This window comes from Natator depressus, chromosome 16 (assembly GCF_965152275.1).
Source record: "Natator depressus isolate rNatDep1 chromosome 16, rNatDep2.hap1, whole genome shotgun sequence".
Taxonomy (NCBI): Eukaryota; Metazoa; Chordata; order Testudines; family Cheloniidae; genus Natator; species Natator depressus.
In genome coordinates, this window is record NC_134249.1 from 18,047,530 (window position 1) to 18,065,836 (window position 18,307).

Consider the following 18,307-nt stretch of genomic DNA (forward strand, 5'->3'; position numbering starts at 1 on the left):
CCTTCTGAGACTCCTTAAGCATCTTGGCCTAAACATTCTCCATCCTTTCCCATGTGCCCTTAGATTTTCTTGTTAAATAACTAGATAGGCACTGCAACTCTACCGATCAACAGAAGAGGGCAATACATTCAATTAGCATTAGAAAGTATGACGGACTTAGAAAGTCTTCGAAAGCACAATCCTGACTTTCCATTCAGCTGCTACCTGAGCTGACGTTCCAGTTCCATCCAGCATAACTCTTTGAGAAGAGCCAGAAAGCTCTTTATTTCCTTTATCCTCCATTCTCACTCAGTGCCTTCCACCTCAATGCTCCCTTTTCTTTCAACTCCTTCTTCACTCCATTCACCACCATCCTTGTGCAAAAGGCATGTGCCAGACATTCTTAATCACTGTATCTCTGCCCAGCCTCTGTCTATATGTTAACTAAACAGACAGTAAGCTACTCTGAACAAGGACCAGATCTGTACTTGCTCCTAAGCCTCTTGACAACTTTTTAGCACTTTGGCCCCAATCCAGCAAACCCCTAAAAACATTTCAGTACTCCCATGTACTTCAACACGACTTTAAACATGTGCTGAAGTGCTTTGCTGGATCGGGGCTTATTTCAGCACCATCACTGGAGTTCTTTTAAAGGTAAAGCATCTTGCAAAATAGCCCCGGGAGCCCTGAACATACATAAGCTCTAACATTCCAACTGCAAATGGTTAAGACATCTGTAAAAGAATTCTTCCAATACAAGGAAAAACTTTAGTGGAACTATTCCTGTGCTGAAAACGGAGTCACAGTAACCAAGTGTGTCTTTGCATTACAGAGATCGGATTTCTCCTGGTTATTGCATTCTCTGGCCAAATTCCCCAGTTACCTGAATTCTGGCCCAGAGGGCAGAGAAAGACTTCTCTAACCCTTCCACCACACTAATTTCTTACTACATCTTTAACAAAAAGGAGTCCGGTGGCACCTTAAAGACTAACAGATTTATTTGAGCATAAGCTTTCGTGGGTAAAAACCCTACTTCTTCAGATGCATGGAGTGAAAATCTGTCAGTATATTTATGTCTGCAGCTGTAATTTTCACTCCATGCATCTGAAGAAGTGGGGTTTTTACCCACGAAAGCTTATGCTCAAATAAATCTGTTAGTCTTTAAGGTGCCACCGGACTCCTTGTTTTTGTGGATACAGACTAACACGGCTACCCCCTGATACTTTACATCTTTAACCGTATTTTTTAATATATTTATGGCCTGTCATCTAGATGCTTCTGTCTCTTTTCCCTCAACTATAGTTCTTGTCAGCTTGGATTGAATCTGAACAGCACAGAATTTTTCAAGACATCCCCTTGGGTGCAAACTTTCTATAGCTTTCCAACATAAGAAGGATTAATCAGAGATGATAATCACAATCTTAAGTGACAATACTTATATAACATCCTATAAGACCATTTAAATAGTCAGTGTTGGTAACAGGCTGGGGGGGAAAGGTAAAGTGATCAAGTGAAGTAAGATTCCCCTGCACGTCAAAGTCACCTGAAGCCTTCTCATCTGCTTCCTCCTATGGAGCATGCCATCTTGCACGCATGGGAGAAGCACAGCTGTGAGATCTACAGTGAAACATCAGCTTGACAAGATGTGCAAACTGGGCCCCTTCACAATGTAACAAGCGTTAAAGCAACCTTTGCGTTGTACACAGTGATTTGCGTGCAAGACCATGCACCAGGTGATGGGATTTTGCATATGCCAAAGACTTACATGTGCAAATCTTGTACAAATGCTGTTGTCTTGTGCAAATCCTACTGCTAGCTCCTGTAAATGACCGTGCATGGAAAATCAGAAGTGAGGTTGAAGCCCCTGGGACAATTCAGCTCTAGGCTTGGCTAACTAGACGTCTGGATTTCCCATCACTGGAGCATAGGAGCGCTAGAATCGGCCAGCTAATGAACAAGGCTGGAATCTAGATGAAATAAACCATTTGAAAACTAAGCTGAGATTTTCATACCAATTAAAGTAAAATTTTGCTGCTTCCTGTGACCATGGCATGTCCAACACTGAGTCAAATCTATACCCTCGTGACGGTGTGAAAACGGAAGCAAACGATCCTGTCTGATGGCGACTAGCAGCTCTATAAAGAAAACACTGAACTTTTAGCACAGCCAGGATTTTTTATTATTAGCAGCATTGCAAGGCATCTTCTTCAACAAAGTCTGATCTCTTCAAAACCACACAGCCACCAGAGGAGTCAAACAGTGGAAAGACAGAATCCTGCAATGCATGAAAATGTCTTTGTGACACTCTCCCTTTTTTAAACTCTCACCACATTTCACTAATCGCGCAGTGAACAGTGCATTTTTCAAGCGGGGAGTTCTGGATATCAGACTGAATAGCTCACACCAGCACTCACGGTATGTTTACACTGCAAAAAAAAAATGACCCACTGTAGCAAGTCTCAGAACCAAGGTCAAATGATTTGGGCTCATGCTATGGGGCTAAAAATAGCAGTGTAGACAACCTGGACTCTGAAACCCAGCGAGGGGGATGCTCTCAGAGCCTGGACTCCGGCCTAAGTCAGAATGTCTACATTGCTGTAAGCCCCATAGCTTGAGCCTGAGTCAGCTGACCCAGGCTCGGAGACTTGCTGTAATGGGTCTTTTGTTTCTGCAGTGTAGACATACTCTCAGACACTGAAAAGTAAGGGGAGGGAGAGACACGTCGTGGCTCTTTCTCTCCATATATTAAAGACTTTGATTTATTTTCAAAGAGTCTCCTTCCCAATTCCTCTCCCGCCATTTAAATCCTTGCTCACCATCCAGGTTTATATTATGGACCTCAGTTGTTCCTCCCAATCCCACCCATACATTGGTTGAAGTTTCCAACACAGTGGGAGAAATCTCAGGGGTAATAGTCAAAACGGGTCAGGCTCTATGGGTCTGACTCAGGCCCAATGGCCTGTGATGGGATGTTAGATGGGGTGGGATCTGAGTTACTACAGAGAATTCTTTTCTGGGTATCTGGCTGGTGAATCTTGCCCATATTCTCAGGGTTTAGCTGATCACCATATTTGGGGTCAGGAAGGAATTTTCCTCCAGGGCAGATTGGAAGAGGCCCTGGAGGTTTTTCGCCTTCCTCTGTAGTATGGGGCACAGGTCACTTGCTGGAGGATTCTCTGCTCATTGAAGTCTTTAAACCATGATTTGAGGACTTCATTAGCTCAGGCATAGGTGAGAGGTTTTTCACAGGAGCGGGTGGGTGAGATTCTGTGGCCTGCATTGTGCAGGAGGTCGGACTAGATGATCATAATGGTCTCTTCTGACCTTAATATCTATGAATCTATGAAATCAATAGACAGACAAATAAATTGGTTAGTCTCTAAGGTGCCACAAGTACTCCTTTTCTTTTTGCGAACAGACAGACAGCCATCGACTTCAGATTGGGCCCTATATCATAATAGGGACTGTTCCCCCTTTATGCATGTGTGTGTGAAACGTGGATTTCAGGCACTACAACCTCAACTCAACAAGGCACTTAAACACGTGTCTAACTTAAAGCACAGGAGCAGTCCTATCAATGCAGAGCTAGGCACCTCTAAGTTCCTCACTGAATCAGCCCTCCCCAACCCCATCCCCCATCCCGGCCTTATTCTGGAAGGTGCTGGGCATCCTTAATTCCCACTGACTGTGGCAGGAGTCGAAGGCACATAGCATGCAACAGTCTTGGGCACGACTGATGTAATTCTTGATTCTTGCAACAGGAAAACAAACAAATTTTCAATTCACACTTGGTCAGGAAGGTGAAATGCCACACACAGCATTTAGGGAGTCATAGGCAGCACTTAGATCATTCGTGTAGCAGAAAGAAGGGCTTTAGAAAACTACTCCGGTGGAACCCACATGTTTAGCTTTGTAATGTAAGAGAATCAAGGTAGGTCAGTGCCTGTTAGCAGCAGTGGATTAGACTGCAATGTCCTTCAAACAACCTTCATGTTCCCATGACCTACATACCAGCTCTGGACGCACTGGCTAGCAGGGATAATGACTAAAAAGGTCACTCAACTTATGTAAGTCCTAGGCAACGCAGTGTCATTGGAAAAAAAGCTGATCCTCAGAGGCAGAAAACAAACAACGTGATCTCAGAACATAGAGGACAGCTCAGTGGTAAATGCTCTACTAGTCATGGAGACAATCTGGGTTTAATGACTGGTCCTACAGGCTGATTCTGCTCCAAATTACATGACTGTAAAACCAGAGAAACCTGCAGAAAACTGTGACAAAAATGAATTTGTTTTTGTTGTGATTTTTCTCAAATTTGGGGGTTTCAAGGTTTTCATTGAAACCCCCAAAACTGTCAGAGTAGCAGCCATGTTAGTCTGTATCTGCAAAAAGAAAAGGAGTATTTGTGGCACCTTAGAGACTAACTAATTTATTTGAGCATAAGCTTTCGTGAGCTACAGCATCCGATGAAGTGAGCTGTAGCTCACGAAAGCTTATGCTCAAATAAATTTGTTAGTCTCTAAGGTGCCACAAGTCCTCCTTTTCTTTTTGCCAAAACTTTCAAACACACAGAAATTTCCATTTTGTGAACACGCCATTTTTCATCAAAAAGACCCAAACAATTTAGATGGAAAATTCCCAGCTCACTCCACTCAGTGGTATTCGGATCTGGATGATGGTGCATCCCCATCTATGCTCCATGCAGACGCACAGTATACAAACACACTAAGAGGGACAAATTTCTACAACACTGGTGTAGATTCGAAGTAACTCCACACGTCAGTGGAGTCACTAGATTTACACTGGTGAAAGTGAGAGTCGAATCTGTCACAGTACATCTATGTACAATGGTTATCAGTGCAAAATTGTCAGCCAATACCAGCTTTGGAGAGAAGATAATGGTGCCAACTATGCATTTGTTGTGAAATGACTTCTAATAGCAACTAGAGTGCATATGCATATCCTAAAGGAAAAGGCATCTCTTTCCTCTGCCCAGATGTGTTGCACTTTTCCCTCTGAAGTTTTTCCTATACATAATCGACCTTCCTTCCACCCCAGCTAGAAGTATTGCATCTGAGTAGTGACACACACATCTCTCCCCTGCAGCTTTTGCAAAGAAAATAAGAAGCATGTTTACGGAATCTTAACACCCTTAAGCTGAGTTATCTAAAATGGCAATGTCTGAACTCTTTGCAAGCATCACCATCTTTGAAGAAATAAGTTTTTAGATTTTAAGCTCTTTGGGCAGGAATGGTTTCTGTTATGTGTTTGTACCGTGCCTAATGCACCGGGGCACTGACCTCTTGGTGCTACTGTAACACACATAAATGATAATAGCCTCGACCCGGATTCATCTCCACCCTTGCAGACTAACATTCAAGGGCATGCTGCTTCTACCAGTTCCCTGCAGGTAGACTGCGTCGCTCATCTCCTACCTGCATGGCTTCCAAAGCTTCCTTGAGTTGTTGCTTTTCTGGCCGATCAGACGAATGGCTGAGAAGCTCCTGCAAAAAATGATTCCAAGTGCGTTAGGAAAGTTTCACACACTACTGCCCACGTCATGTAACAGCACGCAATACAGGCCATAAACCAATTACTGCATGCCCCTGTGAACATACAGCAATGAAGCTGTGGCAGGCAGTCGGCAGCTATAGCCATAAGGAGACGAACCAGCAAAGCTCTTGGTGCTTGGTGGATCTGCTACACAGAGCTGACGGGAGGAATTTCACACATAATCAGACGATATGAACGCTTATTTTATATTCATTAACTGCCTCTCGTGGCTAACTAGTGCGGAATTACCCTTGGTCATTGTACTTTAAAAGATGGCACAAATGTTATGTTGTGTTTAAGCAGCTGTAGTAATTATTTCATTTAAAGAAAAAAAAAATCCCTCGCTCTGCTGATTCCATTTGCTACGGGAAAAGCCCAGAGATGCTATGGCAAGAGTGGCCACCGCAAGGAAAATTTTGATTCCGAAACACTTACTTTTAATAGGAGATGATACTTCAAGACCCTTTGCATTGGTACCACCAACAGATCTTGCAATTTAAACTTCCCATCCTGAACCTTTAATGTGCATTCCTAACAATGAAATGAAATAAAATAAATGAAGATATGGGAAAAAAAATTTTCTCAAGCTGCTTTGTTTTGCTTCTGTAAACTCTCAAAGCACAATGCATCATTAGTTCCTAATTTTTCCAGTAGGGGCACTGGGGTTGGGGCGAATGTCCCAGTTCCATCATATACACAGTACCGCCTATCACTTCCACTAGTTGAGCTCCTTTGCATGTGGGAGACCTAGGTTTGAGATCCTTGCTTCCTCTCGCCAGGCAGGGGACAGAAGTGCTAGGAGCAGAATACCCAGCCTCCTGGGGAGTAGGGGAGTGGCACCATGTTTCCGAACGCTCAAGTAGTGACCACTCCAGCTGATTCAGGGGCAGCATTGGCTGGTTCTGATGGGAATCCTATCCAGTCCACCGTGGGGAAACAGTGACTGGGACATAGTGAGCGACTGCCCCAAACCCACTAGAGCGGGGGACCACCTAGAAGGAGAGAGAGAGAGAGACAGAGAGAGAGAGACAGAGAGAGTGTGTCTCCCTTATCCCAGACCACATTAAACTATAAGACTCGTGCATTGCGATGGGCCTGATACAACGTGTATTAGGCTATACAGAGAGATAGGCTCTGCTAACAAGCGGAAATGTAATTAAATAAGGAGAAATGTGTGAACAGCTAGAGGTCACAGCAGTAGCGCCTTGGATACTGGGCATAATCTGGATCGTAATATTTTGATGTGAGAGCCGGGAGGCTGGCGGGGGTTATAAAAAGGGATTCAGTTCGTAACCACTTTGCTGCATTTGCATGGTGAATCACAGGCCATTGGTGGACAATAAAGTAACATGCAGAGGCAGCCCAGCGATTTGAGATTAACATCACAAATGAAGCAGGAATTACGGCTGGAAACAACTAGCTGCTCAAGTAGCCTGTCCTTTCTGGCTCCTCTACCTCACAGGGGTGCTGTGAGGACAAATACACTAAAGATTGTGAGGAGCTCAGCTACGACCATAGCGGGGGCAGGAGAAGTGGCTACACTAGACAGAGAGATCACCCCTAGTCTGGTAGCCCATGCGATACAGGTTCCTATTGCTGTAAAGACAAGATGGGGGGTGGGTGGTCTCGCTGCCCTCGCCCCAAGGAGCTATTTGGGCACACAACACAGGAGATAGAATACTTCAGTCCCCAACGCCGAGTCAGTATAAGTTGGCCCATGTCCCCTTTGACTTCAGAAGGTTGTAACAGCTTGTGCCAGAACTGAATGTGGTCCAAAATCTCTGCTTAAGGGAGGCACAAAACTGGAGCTTTGGCAGGAGGAAGGGCCGGGCTGACCCAGAGCAGGAGCTGTTAGAGCTGTGTGTGGAAACTGCCCGCAATGCACCTGGCTCCAGCAGCACAAACACATCTGCCAGAAATTCAGCGCCAACGACATAGGAGCCTGATCCAAAGCCCAGTGGAGTCAATGGAAAGACTCCTCTCCCCCCCCCCCCCCCCCCGGCTTTGGATCAGTCCCAGAATGCTCCAGTGATGGACGGAGGCAGGGAGCGATTTCATCTTCGTGGGGTGGAAGTGATTTCATCTTCACGAAGGTGCCCTTCTCAGGCTCGGGGGGCGGGAGCACGGCTGAGGGTTATTCACACACGCAGCCCTATGAAGCTTTTGAGCAATGAAATGTGAGGAGGTTGCGGATGGGCTTTACAGAGAGGAAAACGGCGGGTGGGAATGACAGGCTATGTGGGAAACCGGCTGTGCTGAGCTCGTCTGATCCACTGATAAAGACTTTTTTTTACCAGGGAGGTGGGCTGAGTGATCCAGGGGCCAATCCTATAAGGTGCTGATCTCCCAGTGACATAAACAGTGGTCTTCCGTGGGGCTCAGTGCAGGAACAAGTGGGTGAAATCCTCTGGCTTGTGTGAGGTAGGAGGTCAGAGAGGATGATCCTTCTGGCCTGAAAATCCATGAATCTCTAAATGGGCATTGAGGGTGCTCAGCACCTTGCAGGGGGACGATGAATTGGGTCTTTTCCATCATTCATGGCTGTCATTTATTGTGACACAACTGGCTGGATGGGGGAGGCTTTGGGGGCCTTCCTGCTACAAAGCCAGAGTATTTAAAAAGGGGAAAAAATGAAACACATTCATGAAACAGCCTAAACATGTTTCAGAGTAACAGCCATGTTAGTCTGTATTCACAAAAAGAAAAGGAGTACTTGTGGCACCTTAGAGACTAACCAATTTATTTGAGCATAAGCTTTCGTGAGCTGTAGCTCAAGAAAGCTTATGCTCAAATAAATTGGTTAGTCTCTAAGGTGCCACAAGTACTCCTTTTCTTTTAGCCTAAACATGGTGGCTTTAAGCCTTGCACTGTGGAGGCTATGCAAGTATAAGAGGGTGATTCTGCCCCCTGCTCCGTACAGTGACTATTAAAAAACTACAAGGGGCTAGTGGGACCTTCTCTAGCACTGGCCCTGCATGGGGTGGGCGTGGGAGGCAGATGGGGCAATAGTACAAGGTACTATGGAGATTCTGGGCTGCTCAGTAGCCCAAGTAAAGAATGCATGAGCTGCTCTAATTTATGCCAGGCGGCACACTGGCAGATGGGTGGCTGAATGCTGATGAGAAGCTATCTTTGCCTGCCAAACCCCTTGTGCTGCCCCAGAATCAGCCCCCCAATTCTTCCCTTCCCTCTTTCATCGACGCTCTTGGGAAATTCTCCTTAATCATTCAATCCCAGCAGCAGTTTCTAAACCTGACAACGAAGTAAATCCAGGAAGGGAGGCAGAACACAGAAGAGCTATTGGACCGAACGCCCCGTGCATCATCCCGGTCTCCCCCACAGCCACTTACCTCAACTTTTTGCCTAACGTCCTCTTTGCTCGCAATGAGACCGTTCAGCGTATTTTGGGCGCATTCCATATGGCTGCAATACTCGCCATAAATCAATAGCCTGGAGAGGATTTAATCAGAAACATTTGCCGGCAGTTATTACTCATTATAAAAAAATATGGGAAAGTGCAAAGCAAACAGCTAGTCCCCCCATATAACTGCTCAACGAAGTACTAACACTTTTTTACTGCACTGCTTTTTTAACATTGCAACACTTGGAGGTTTTCAGAGAAGCATGTTCGAGCCTGTGGGGGAAATTTGGCGGCCAAAATTAGGCTGGTGGGGGAGTGGAAGGGACTTTTCAATTAATCTGCCCTCCCATTACGCAAAGTACCGTGGCTCATCCCTCAACTGCCAGGTCCCAGAGCCCTGGCATAATTCCAACACTGGCCTGTAAAATCCCTAAATCCAAGTTTGCTTGGGTGAGACCAGATGTTAAGCTGTAATGATATGGTGGAGTGCTAATACCCCCCTGCTCTGGATTGCTATGAAGTTCCTGTTCATGCAGGGGGAAATGACCCTTTCCTTTTCCCTCTTTCCACTGACTGAGAAGCTCCAAAACAGCCCAGTAGAGGGAGTCTGCCTATCCACTCTGCTGCTACTTCTCAAAGAGCGTATTCAGAGATCCGCACCTTCCTTTCTCTTTTCAGACACCAGTTTCTTTTTTAGTAACTTTCTGAACAGAGATGGATCTGGCTCAAAACTCTGGATCGAAACACATCAGGACTTTGGAAAAGTCTGGATCTGAATCCAGATCTCAACGTCCTACCGAGTTCTTATCTCTATAGGGAGCTGTACTGAAATCCCAGAGCTCAACACCCTTGTTATTGTTGTTAAATTATTATTTGTATTGCAGCAGCAGTTAGGAGCCCTTGTCATGGCCCAGGACCCCACTGTGCTAGGAGCTATACAAAAACAGAACAAAAAGTTAGCCCCTGCTTCCAAGAGCTTGCAATCTGGAGACAATACCACAATCTTGTGGCTCAAGGCTACCTGCAGGTCAGATATATTAAAAAAAGAATCTGTTTAAGGAAGGAACATTTTAAAAAAATCACTGCCTCCAGGAAGAACCTCCTTCAGAGCATGTTAGGAAATGGCTCCATCGATGGTAAGCAAATACACCACCCCATGCACCATATCTCGTACCCAGCGACTGCAATAGAAACCGCACTGTTCCCATACTGTGTGGAGCTGCGAGGGATGTATTAGCAATTGTGTAGTTAATGCACCTTGACTCCAGTGGTCCAGGTGCACCAGTTACACTGTGTATTTAGTTGCCCCCCCCCCCCCCGCAACCGTACATCTAGAGATCAACAAACCTGTTGAGCTGGGCATCCCAGGAGTCAAAAAACCGTGGACGCTATCCAAGGCATAGGAATGAATGGATGGGCGACCTCTATTTAAAGTTCACCCAGGTTCCTACAGCTCCTCCCTCCCCAAATGATACTTCCCCTCTGATTCATTTCCGTTAACTCGCTTCCCCCATTTGATCCTAGGTAGCTTGAGGTTTACGCAATAATACTTAAAAAGCCTATTGGGAAAGGTACTGGAGATTCACTGGTCATTACGGTGCCTTTCTCCTCGCTCTACGCTACATGCAGTTTATTCCAACTGGACACTGTTAGGGGAGGTTCGTGTGTTGAACTCTGAATCAAGTTGAGGCTGGAGGCTCAGTAAACACAAAGGTAAATGGTGCATGCACACCACAAATCCTGCACCCACGCCACTGAACGCAGGAGCTGCTAAACAGCGAGCCCTACTGCAGTGACATGTTTCCTTGAGATGACAACGTAGGCAGCAATCCCCCCGCCCCCGCCGCCCAAATGTCTTAATCGGCTTTTCCCCTCCCTAATCACTTCTGCTCAGTTTACACCGTGTTCGCGCTGCAATTTACAAAAGCAGATCATCCGCTGCATTAAAGCAACAGAACAACCTAGATCTCAGGAGAGTTAAAGGTAAAATAAAAACCTTTCACTTGAGAGATTTATTTAACTTCTCTGCCGTGGCTCACAGCACATCCTGCCAATGCCATAAAACTACATAACTGGCTTCCAGCCACACTGTGACAACGGCCAGGCTGCTGATGTGCTAATATCCCTGCCCATCAAACTGGCTCTGTTTCCTTCTACTTCCCTGTCTGTCTGTCTGCTGTCTTGTTTTATACTCGGATTGTAAGCTCTTTGGGGCAGGGACGTCTTATTTTGCTCTGTGTTGTACAGTGCCTACTGCGGTGGGGTGGTGGTCCATGACTAGGGCTCTTAGCTGGTACAGTAACACAACGAAACCATAACATTTTCCAAACCACAAGTGTCCCCGTTTGATGAAACAACCAACACCATATTCATGCGCCTCTTTCACTTAAGGACCCCCAGGCATTTACCAGTATTACTTAAGTCTCCCAGCACCCTTGTGAGGTAGGCAAATATGATCCCTGTTTTATAAACGAAAGCGATGTGACTTGCCTAAGTTCACAGAGTAAGTCAGTTGCAGGACCAGGTAACAGAAGCTATGACTCCTAAATTTCAGTCCAGACTATGTGATGTTCCTTCTCTTCTAGCAAAATGCTCAGAAAGGACTCAGCAATTATTATTTGCATTACCATAGAAAGCTAGAGGCCTCAACTGAGATCAGGGCCACATTGTACTAGGTGCTGCACAGACACCAAGTAAGAGACAGTCCCTGCCACGAAGAACTTACTGTCTAAACAGACAAGACAGACAAAAGGTGACGAAACTGAGTATTAACATCATTTTACAAAGGAGGAGCTGAGGCATCGAGAAATAAGGCCCTGATCCCGCAAAGACCCATATGCATGTCAAATCTGCGGTACGTGAATAGCCTCATCAAAGAGCGCTTTGCAGGTGCAGGGCCTAAGAGACTCGCCACGGTCAGGCTGTTTTACAGCAACGGCTCGTGTACCTTTCTGGACAGGTGGGGTCGAGAACAGAGTTGGGACATTTGCATCCTTCAGCTCCACACCAGTACCGCAGGGCTGGACACTGATGCAGTGGAACACAGCCAGGGTCCAAGGCAAAGAGTCAGGTCTTGCTGTGGATTATGGGTTGTTTTTTTTTCAGACCCTAAATGCCATTAATCCTGTATGTCCCCCATCCCCCTCTCCCACACATACTTTCTAGCCATTAAGTGTATTGCACCTGGTAAGACAGGACACATATGCAACCACATACCGTAACTCATCCATTATTTCAGAGACCAGTCACATGCTAGGGAGGATCCTGGTATCCCTGACCTAGTGTCATGGTGGAAATCTGTGATTCTCAAACCCAGCCGAATAATTGAATGGAGAGATTTATGGAATGCTCAATACCTGATGAAGCTGCAGTCAATACAGATTATTCCTCTGGCTTTTTCCCTTAACAACTTCTCAACACGTGCAGTAATATGCAGCTGGTTTAAAGGGGGCTCCAAGAACATACATTTAAATCTCCCTCTGACTTATGAGATTTACAAAGTGTTTCATTTTTAAAAAATCCACAATGCACAGGAGCAATGCATCGCTCTGCTGGGGACCCTTGGAGGGGAGTGGAAAAGCAGGAGTGGAACAGCACTGACACCTTAGACAGAGAGGATGGTCTCATGGGTAAGGCATTGGACTAGGATTCCAGACAGCTAGGTTAATTTCCTGGCTCCGCCCGTGGGTACGTCTCTACTGCAAAGGAAAAGCCTCAGAGTCAAGTGTCAACTGGCTCCGGCTTGCAGGGCTAAAAATAGCAGCGTAGACACTCCCGCTCGGGATAGAACCAGGGCTCTGAGACCCGGTGAGTGGGGATGGTCTCGGAGCCCTGGGTTCCTGCCGGAGAAGGAACATCAGCCCTGCTATTTCTAGCCCTGTGAGCCAGAGTCAATTGCCCCAAGTTCTGAGACTCGGTGCTGCTACGCTTTTCAGTGTAGACACAGCCACACACTCCCTCTGTGACACTGGACTAGTCACTTTAGCTCTCTTGACCTCCGTTCCTCAGCTGTTCAACAGGGAAAATACTTCCTGGACTAGGAGTTCTTCGCGGCAGGGACTGTCTCGCACTCTGTGTTTGCACCGTGCCCAGCGCAACGGGGCCCTGATCTCTAGGTGATCGCGTGATACAAACAACAACAATACAGTATAATAGCTGGTAAGACACCAAGACCAAAGAGAAAGCCCCATCTCTCCTCATCTCCTGTGAAACTGCCGTATGAAAACGTAACTCCGGCAGCACTAAACCAACGAGACCAGACCAATTCTATTCTGTGGCTAGTCCGTTTGGACACCCGCTTGGCTCCCACAAAAGAGCAGCTGCAATTGTTCTTCCCAGTAGACTCCGCCCACCACGGCAGCCCTACTGGCCATTAAATCAGCAACACAGCTCAGTTCATACATAATGCAGCATCTTAAAATGCTTCTCTAATTCTTTGGTGACGCGCGCAATAAGCTCTTTCTGGGACCAGCTGCATCAAAATGTTACATTTACCCACTCAGCTGCTGCAGGCAGTGCTGGCGTTCCAAGTGGGGAGGGCAGAGGCAAAGCTGAACGACAAGCTGCCCCGTGGGGGTTTTCCCCTCATCTACTTGGCACACTGAGCTGCAGTTAGACACATGAACAAGCACGCAATTAGAGGAGACGCTTTTGGCCTCTCCTGCTCACTCTATTTAAAAGGACGTTTCAGTAGCCCGTACAAGTCGCTTTCATACATCGATAACAGAGCGAGCCCACAGCGAATGTTCTCGAGTGCACTCTTCTCCTTGTCTCAGCAGAACTTGCCCTAGCAGAGAGGTTCCCACAGACCATTCTAGTTCTCAGATTTAGAGAGGTAGGATAGTGCGGTGGCGAAGTTATTGGAGTGGGCCTCAAGAGTGGCATTCAATTCCCTTGTCTGCCACAGATTTCCTGTGTGACCCTGGGCAAGTCACTTAATCTCTCTGTGCTTCAGTTCCCCCCCCCCACCCCATATCTGTGAAATGAAGGCAATACTTCCTTTCTCCCATCCTCTATCTATTTAGGATGTAAGCTCTTAGTATATTCTCTCTTACTATATGTATGTATGGCATCTGATACAATGGGGTCTTTTAAGTTCTACCCTAATATAAATAATAAAATAATGTATTAAGCATGAATGCCTGGCAACAAATTCACAACAATGGTATACACTAAAGCCATAAGCATGGAACAGGAGATGAATTAGTGAAGTGGACAATGCCTCTGCATGGAAATCAAAGCCCCAGCGCTAGTGAGAAATGACATGAAGAATGCCACACTTCCATTGATCAATATGGCTTGGAAGAGGGAACATACACTAAAAAGTACAGTGCTGGCATCTCCTGTGAATGAAGGTGGGGAGACTACAATGGAAAATGGACCCACACAGAATAAGAGCCAGGGCAGATAAGTAGCTTATACAATTCAATGTACATAAATCTTATGAGGCTTAGGATAAAAGCAAAGGAAGGGAATATGCCTTCAGATGTCATCCGCTAGAGACCCTCAAAAGGAGAAGGATTTTAAGATTATACTGGAGGGAAAAAACATATCTGAGACCCTTGGCAGAGTGAAGAAATCATACCCCAAACCAGACACAGCTGTTCTGCTTTGAACATTGTTAACTGTAGCCTTTAATAAGGTACAAGGCAAAGCCAGATTCTGAATATTCTGTGCAGTGCTAGTCACTGTATTGAAAGGAACTGATAGCCGATCAACAGCAAACGGCAACCAGAATGACACAAGGAACGTGTGGGCCCCTTACTGAATGAGGGAGGCAACCTAGTGACAGAGGACATGGAAAGAGCTAATGTACTGAATAGTTTTTTTGCCTCTCTCTTCACGAACAAGGTCAGCTCCCGGACTGCTGCACTGGGCAGCACAGCATGGGAAGGAGGTGACCAGTCCTCTGTGGAGAAAGAAGTGGTTCAGGACTATTTAGAAAAGCTGGATGAGCACAAGTCCATGGGACCGGATGCACTGCATCCAAGGGTGCTAAAGGAGTTGGCGGATGTGATTGCAGAGCCATTGGCCATTATGTTTGAAAACTCATGGCGATCAGGGGAGGTCCCGAAAGACTGGCAAAAGGATAATGTAGAGTGCCCATCTTTAAAAAAGGGAAGGAGGAGGATCCGAGGAACTACAGGCCAGTCAGCCACACCCCAGTCCCTGGAAAAACCATGGAGCAGGTCCTCAAGGAATAAATTCTGAAGCACTTAGAGGAGAGGAAAGCGATCTCGAACAGTCAGCATGGATTCACCAAGGGCAAGTCATGCCTGACTAATCTAATTGCCTTCTATGACGAGATAACTGGCTCTGTGGATGAGGGGAAAGCAGTGGATGTGTTATTCCTTGACTTTAGCAAAGCTTTTGATACGGTCTCCCACGGTATTTTGCCAGCAAGTTAAAGTAGTATGGGCTGGATGAATGGACTATAAGGTGGATAGAAAGCTGGCTAGATTGTCGGGCTCAACGGGTAGTGTTCAATGGCTCCATGTCTAGTTGGCAGCCGGTATCAAGCGGAGTGCCCCAAGGCTCGGTCCTTGGGCCGGTTTTGTTCAATATCTTCATTAATGATCTGGAGGATGGTGTGGATTGCACCCTCAGCAAGTTTTCAGATGACACTAAACTGGGATGAGAGGTAGATACGCTGGAGGGTAGGGATAGGATACAGAAGGCCCTAGACAAATTAGAGGTTTGGGCCAAAAGAAATCTGATGAGGTTCAACAAGGACAAGTGCAGAGTCCTGCACTTAGGACGGAAGAATCCCATGCGCCGCTACAGACTGGGGACCGAATGGCTAGGCAGCAGTTCTGCAGAAAAGGACCTAGGGGTTACAGAGGATGAGAAGCTGGATATGAGTCAACAGTATGCCCTTGTTGCCAAGAAGGCTAACGGCATTTTGGACTGTATAAGTCGGGGCATTGCCAGCAGATTGAGGGACGTGATCGTTCCCCTCTATTCGACATTGGTGAGGCCTCATCTGGAGTACTGGTGTCCAGTTTTGGGCCCCACATTACATGAAGGATGCAGAAAAATTGGAGAGAGTCCAGCGGAGGGGAACGAAAATGATTAGGGGGCTGGAGCACATGACTTATGAGGAAAGGTTGAGGGAACTGGGATTATTTAGTCTGCAGAAGAGAAGAATGAGGGGGGATTTGATAGCTGCTTTCAACTACCTGAAAGAGGGTTCCAAAGAGCATGGAGCTCGGCTGTTCTCAGTGGTAGCAGATGACAGAACAAGGAGCAATGGTCTCAAGTTGCAGTGGGGGAGGTCTAGGTTGGATATTAGGAAAAACTTTTTCACTAGGAGGGTGATGAAGCACTGGAATGGGTTACCTATGGAGGTGTGGGAATCTCCTTCCTTAGAGGTTTTCAAGGTCACGCTTGACAAAGCCCTGGCTGGGATGATTTCATTGGGGATTGGTCCTGCTTTGAGCAGGGGGTTGGACTAGAGGACCACCTGAGGTCCCATCCAACCCTGATATTCTATGATTCTATGACACAGGGGCTTGAGGGTTTGGGGTGTTCAGAAAGGCTAGGGGGGAAAAATATGTTGGCTGACATATTTCAATGGTTGATCTAACAACCTCGGGGTGGGGTGGGGGGGGACTTCACCTTGTCTGTCTCTGTTCTCTCACTGGCACCTCCAGCCAGGATTGCCCTCGTGAACAAGTCTACACTCAATGTTCAGATTCCAGAGCATGCTCCCTAGCAGACAGTCAGTTCACCATGTGGAAACAGCTGTCTTTGGTAATCAGCGTGAATTTGTTTTACTGTGAGGGTGTCCCGTTAGAAAGGGATGTTGACAGACCTTCCTCATAGCAGCGAGCTGAAACAGGGGGACGTGGACTCCTTTGCGAAAGGAAATAGTTAACAGGCAAAAGGGAGAGGAACTCTTTTCTTAGCCCCGTACCAGAAACTGACAGTTTGCTTTGGGCCTTGTTTGCACTTCCAATTTTTCATGTGGCAAGGTGCCGAGGGACTGTGCATCTTCGGTAGACAAGCGTGGCATCGAAGTTTCACTCTAAGGCTTGTGGTTTCTCTCCTCCCTCACTGCCACATGCCCCAGGCACATTGCAAATCTGAGCCCAGCGCACTGCCCTCTGGTGCAGTCAGGAAGAGTTAAATCTCCAAAAGGTGCAAAAGAGCAATCACCTAAAACTGTAAAGCACTTCTTGACTTTCTGCAACAAAACCTGCTCTCTTCCAAAGGAAACCCTCCTCCCCCGCAGCTTTCAGGCATAGTTAAGAAGCACTGCGCTCGACCCATTTTTATTCTCTCTCAAGGCTTGTGACAAATAAAACAAAACAAAACAAAACAAGTGCCAGCAATTGGCATTTCGCTGCTTGGAGCTTCCCATGGCATACGCCAGAGAAGGAGCTTCTCACAGTTTAATTACTCTTTTGAAGCCAGTTGGTTGACTTGTTTGTTGAAATAATGCGGCGAAGAGTGATTTTGAGAGTTAGCTAGCATGGCCTTTTGGGGGGAGAGAGGATTAAATACAAGCATTTTATTTCCAGCTTCTGTATCATAGTGATGCTAGAAAGAAATAGCCTCCTGTCTTTAACCTATTGACTTTGATCGCCTTAGCAGAGGAGTTAACCAAGTTAATGTCATGGATTGAGCCACTGGCAAGCACAATGCAGTCCTAAGGGGAGGGGAATCAGAGAGGACAGTGACTAGCAGGAGTCACAGGCAGAACTGGGTATAGAACCCAGGTCTCCTGAGTGCCAGAATCATAAGACTGGCCATACTGGGATAGACCAATGACCCATCTAGCCCAGTATCCTGTCTTCAAACAGTGACCAGTGTCAGATGCTTCAGAGGGAATGAACTGAATAGGGCAATTTATCGAGTGATCCATCGCCTGTCGTCCAGTCCCAGCTTCTGGCAGTCAGAGGTTTAGGGACACCCAGAGCATGGGGATGCCTCCCTGACCATCTTGGTCAGTAGCCACTGATGGACCTATCCTCTATGAACTTCCCTCATTCTTTTTTGAACCCAGTATACTTCTGGCCTTCACAACATCCCCTGGCAACGAGTTCCACAGGTTGACTGTGCGTTGTGCAAAGATGACTTCCTTATGTTTTAAACCTGCTGCCTGTTAATTTCATCGGGTGACCCTGAGTTCTTGTGTTATGTGAAGGGGTAAATAACACTCAGCTATTCAATTTCTCCACAACATTCATGATTTTATAGACCTCTGCCATATTCCCTCTCAGTCATCTCTCTTCTAATATGGCCTGGCCCAGACTTTTTACTCTCTCCTCACATGGACGTTGTTCCATGCCCACCTTATTTTTGTTGCCCTTCTCTGTACTTTTGTCCCAGTTCTAGAATATCTGTTCTGAGATGGGGTGACCAGAACTGCATGCAATATTCAAAGTGTGGGTGTACCATGGATTTATATAA

The 18,307-nt window shown here is 46.4% G+C and overlaps 1 protein-coding gene across 2 annotated transcripts in view; it reads right to left on the minus strand.

The window, feature by feature from the left end:
- Nucleotides 1–18,307, minus strand: part of VAV2 (vav guanine nucleotide exchange factor 2) — a 312,388-nt gene that overhangs the window by 28,364 nt on the left and 265,717 nt on the right. For both annotated transcript variants that reach the window (XM_074973337.1, XM_074973338.1), the window contains exons 9-11: nucleotides 8,883–8,982; nucleotides 5,968–6,063; nucleotides 5,415–5,483 (exon numbers count right to left, since the gene is read on the minus strand). In XM_074973337.1, coding sequence (XP_074829438.1) covers nucleotides 5,415–5,483; nucleotides 5,968–6,063; nucleotides 8,883–8,982 — 265 coding nt within the window. The remainder of the gene's footprint in view (nucleotides 1–5,414; nucleotides 5,484–5,967; nucleotides 6,064–8,882; nucleotides 8,983–18,307) is intronic.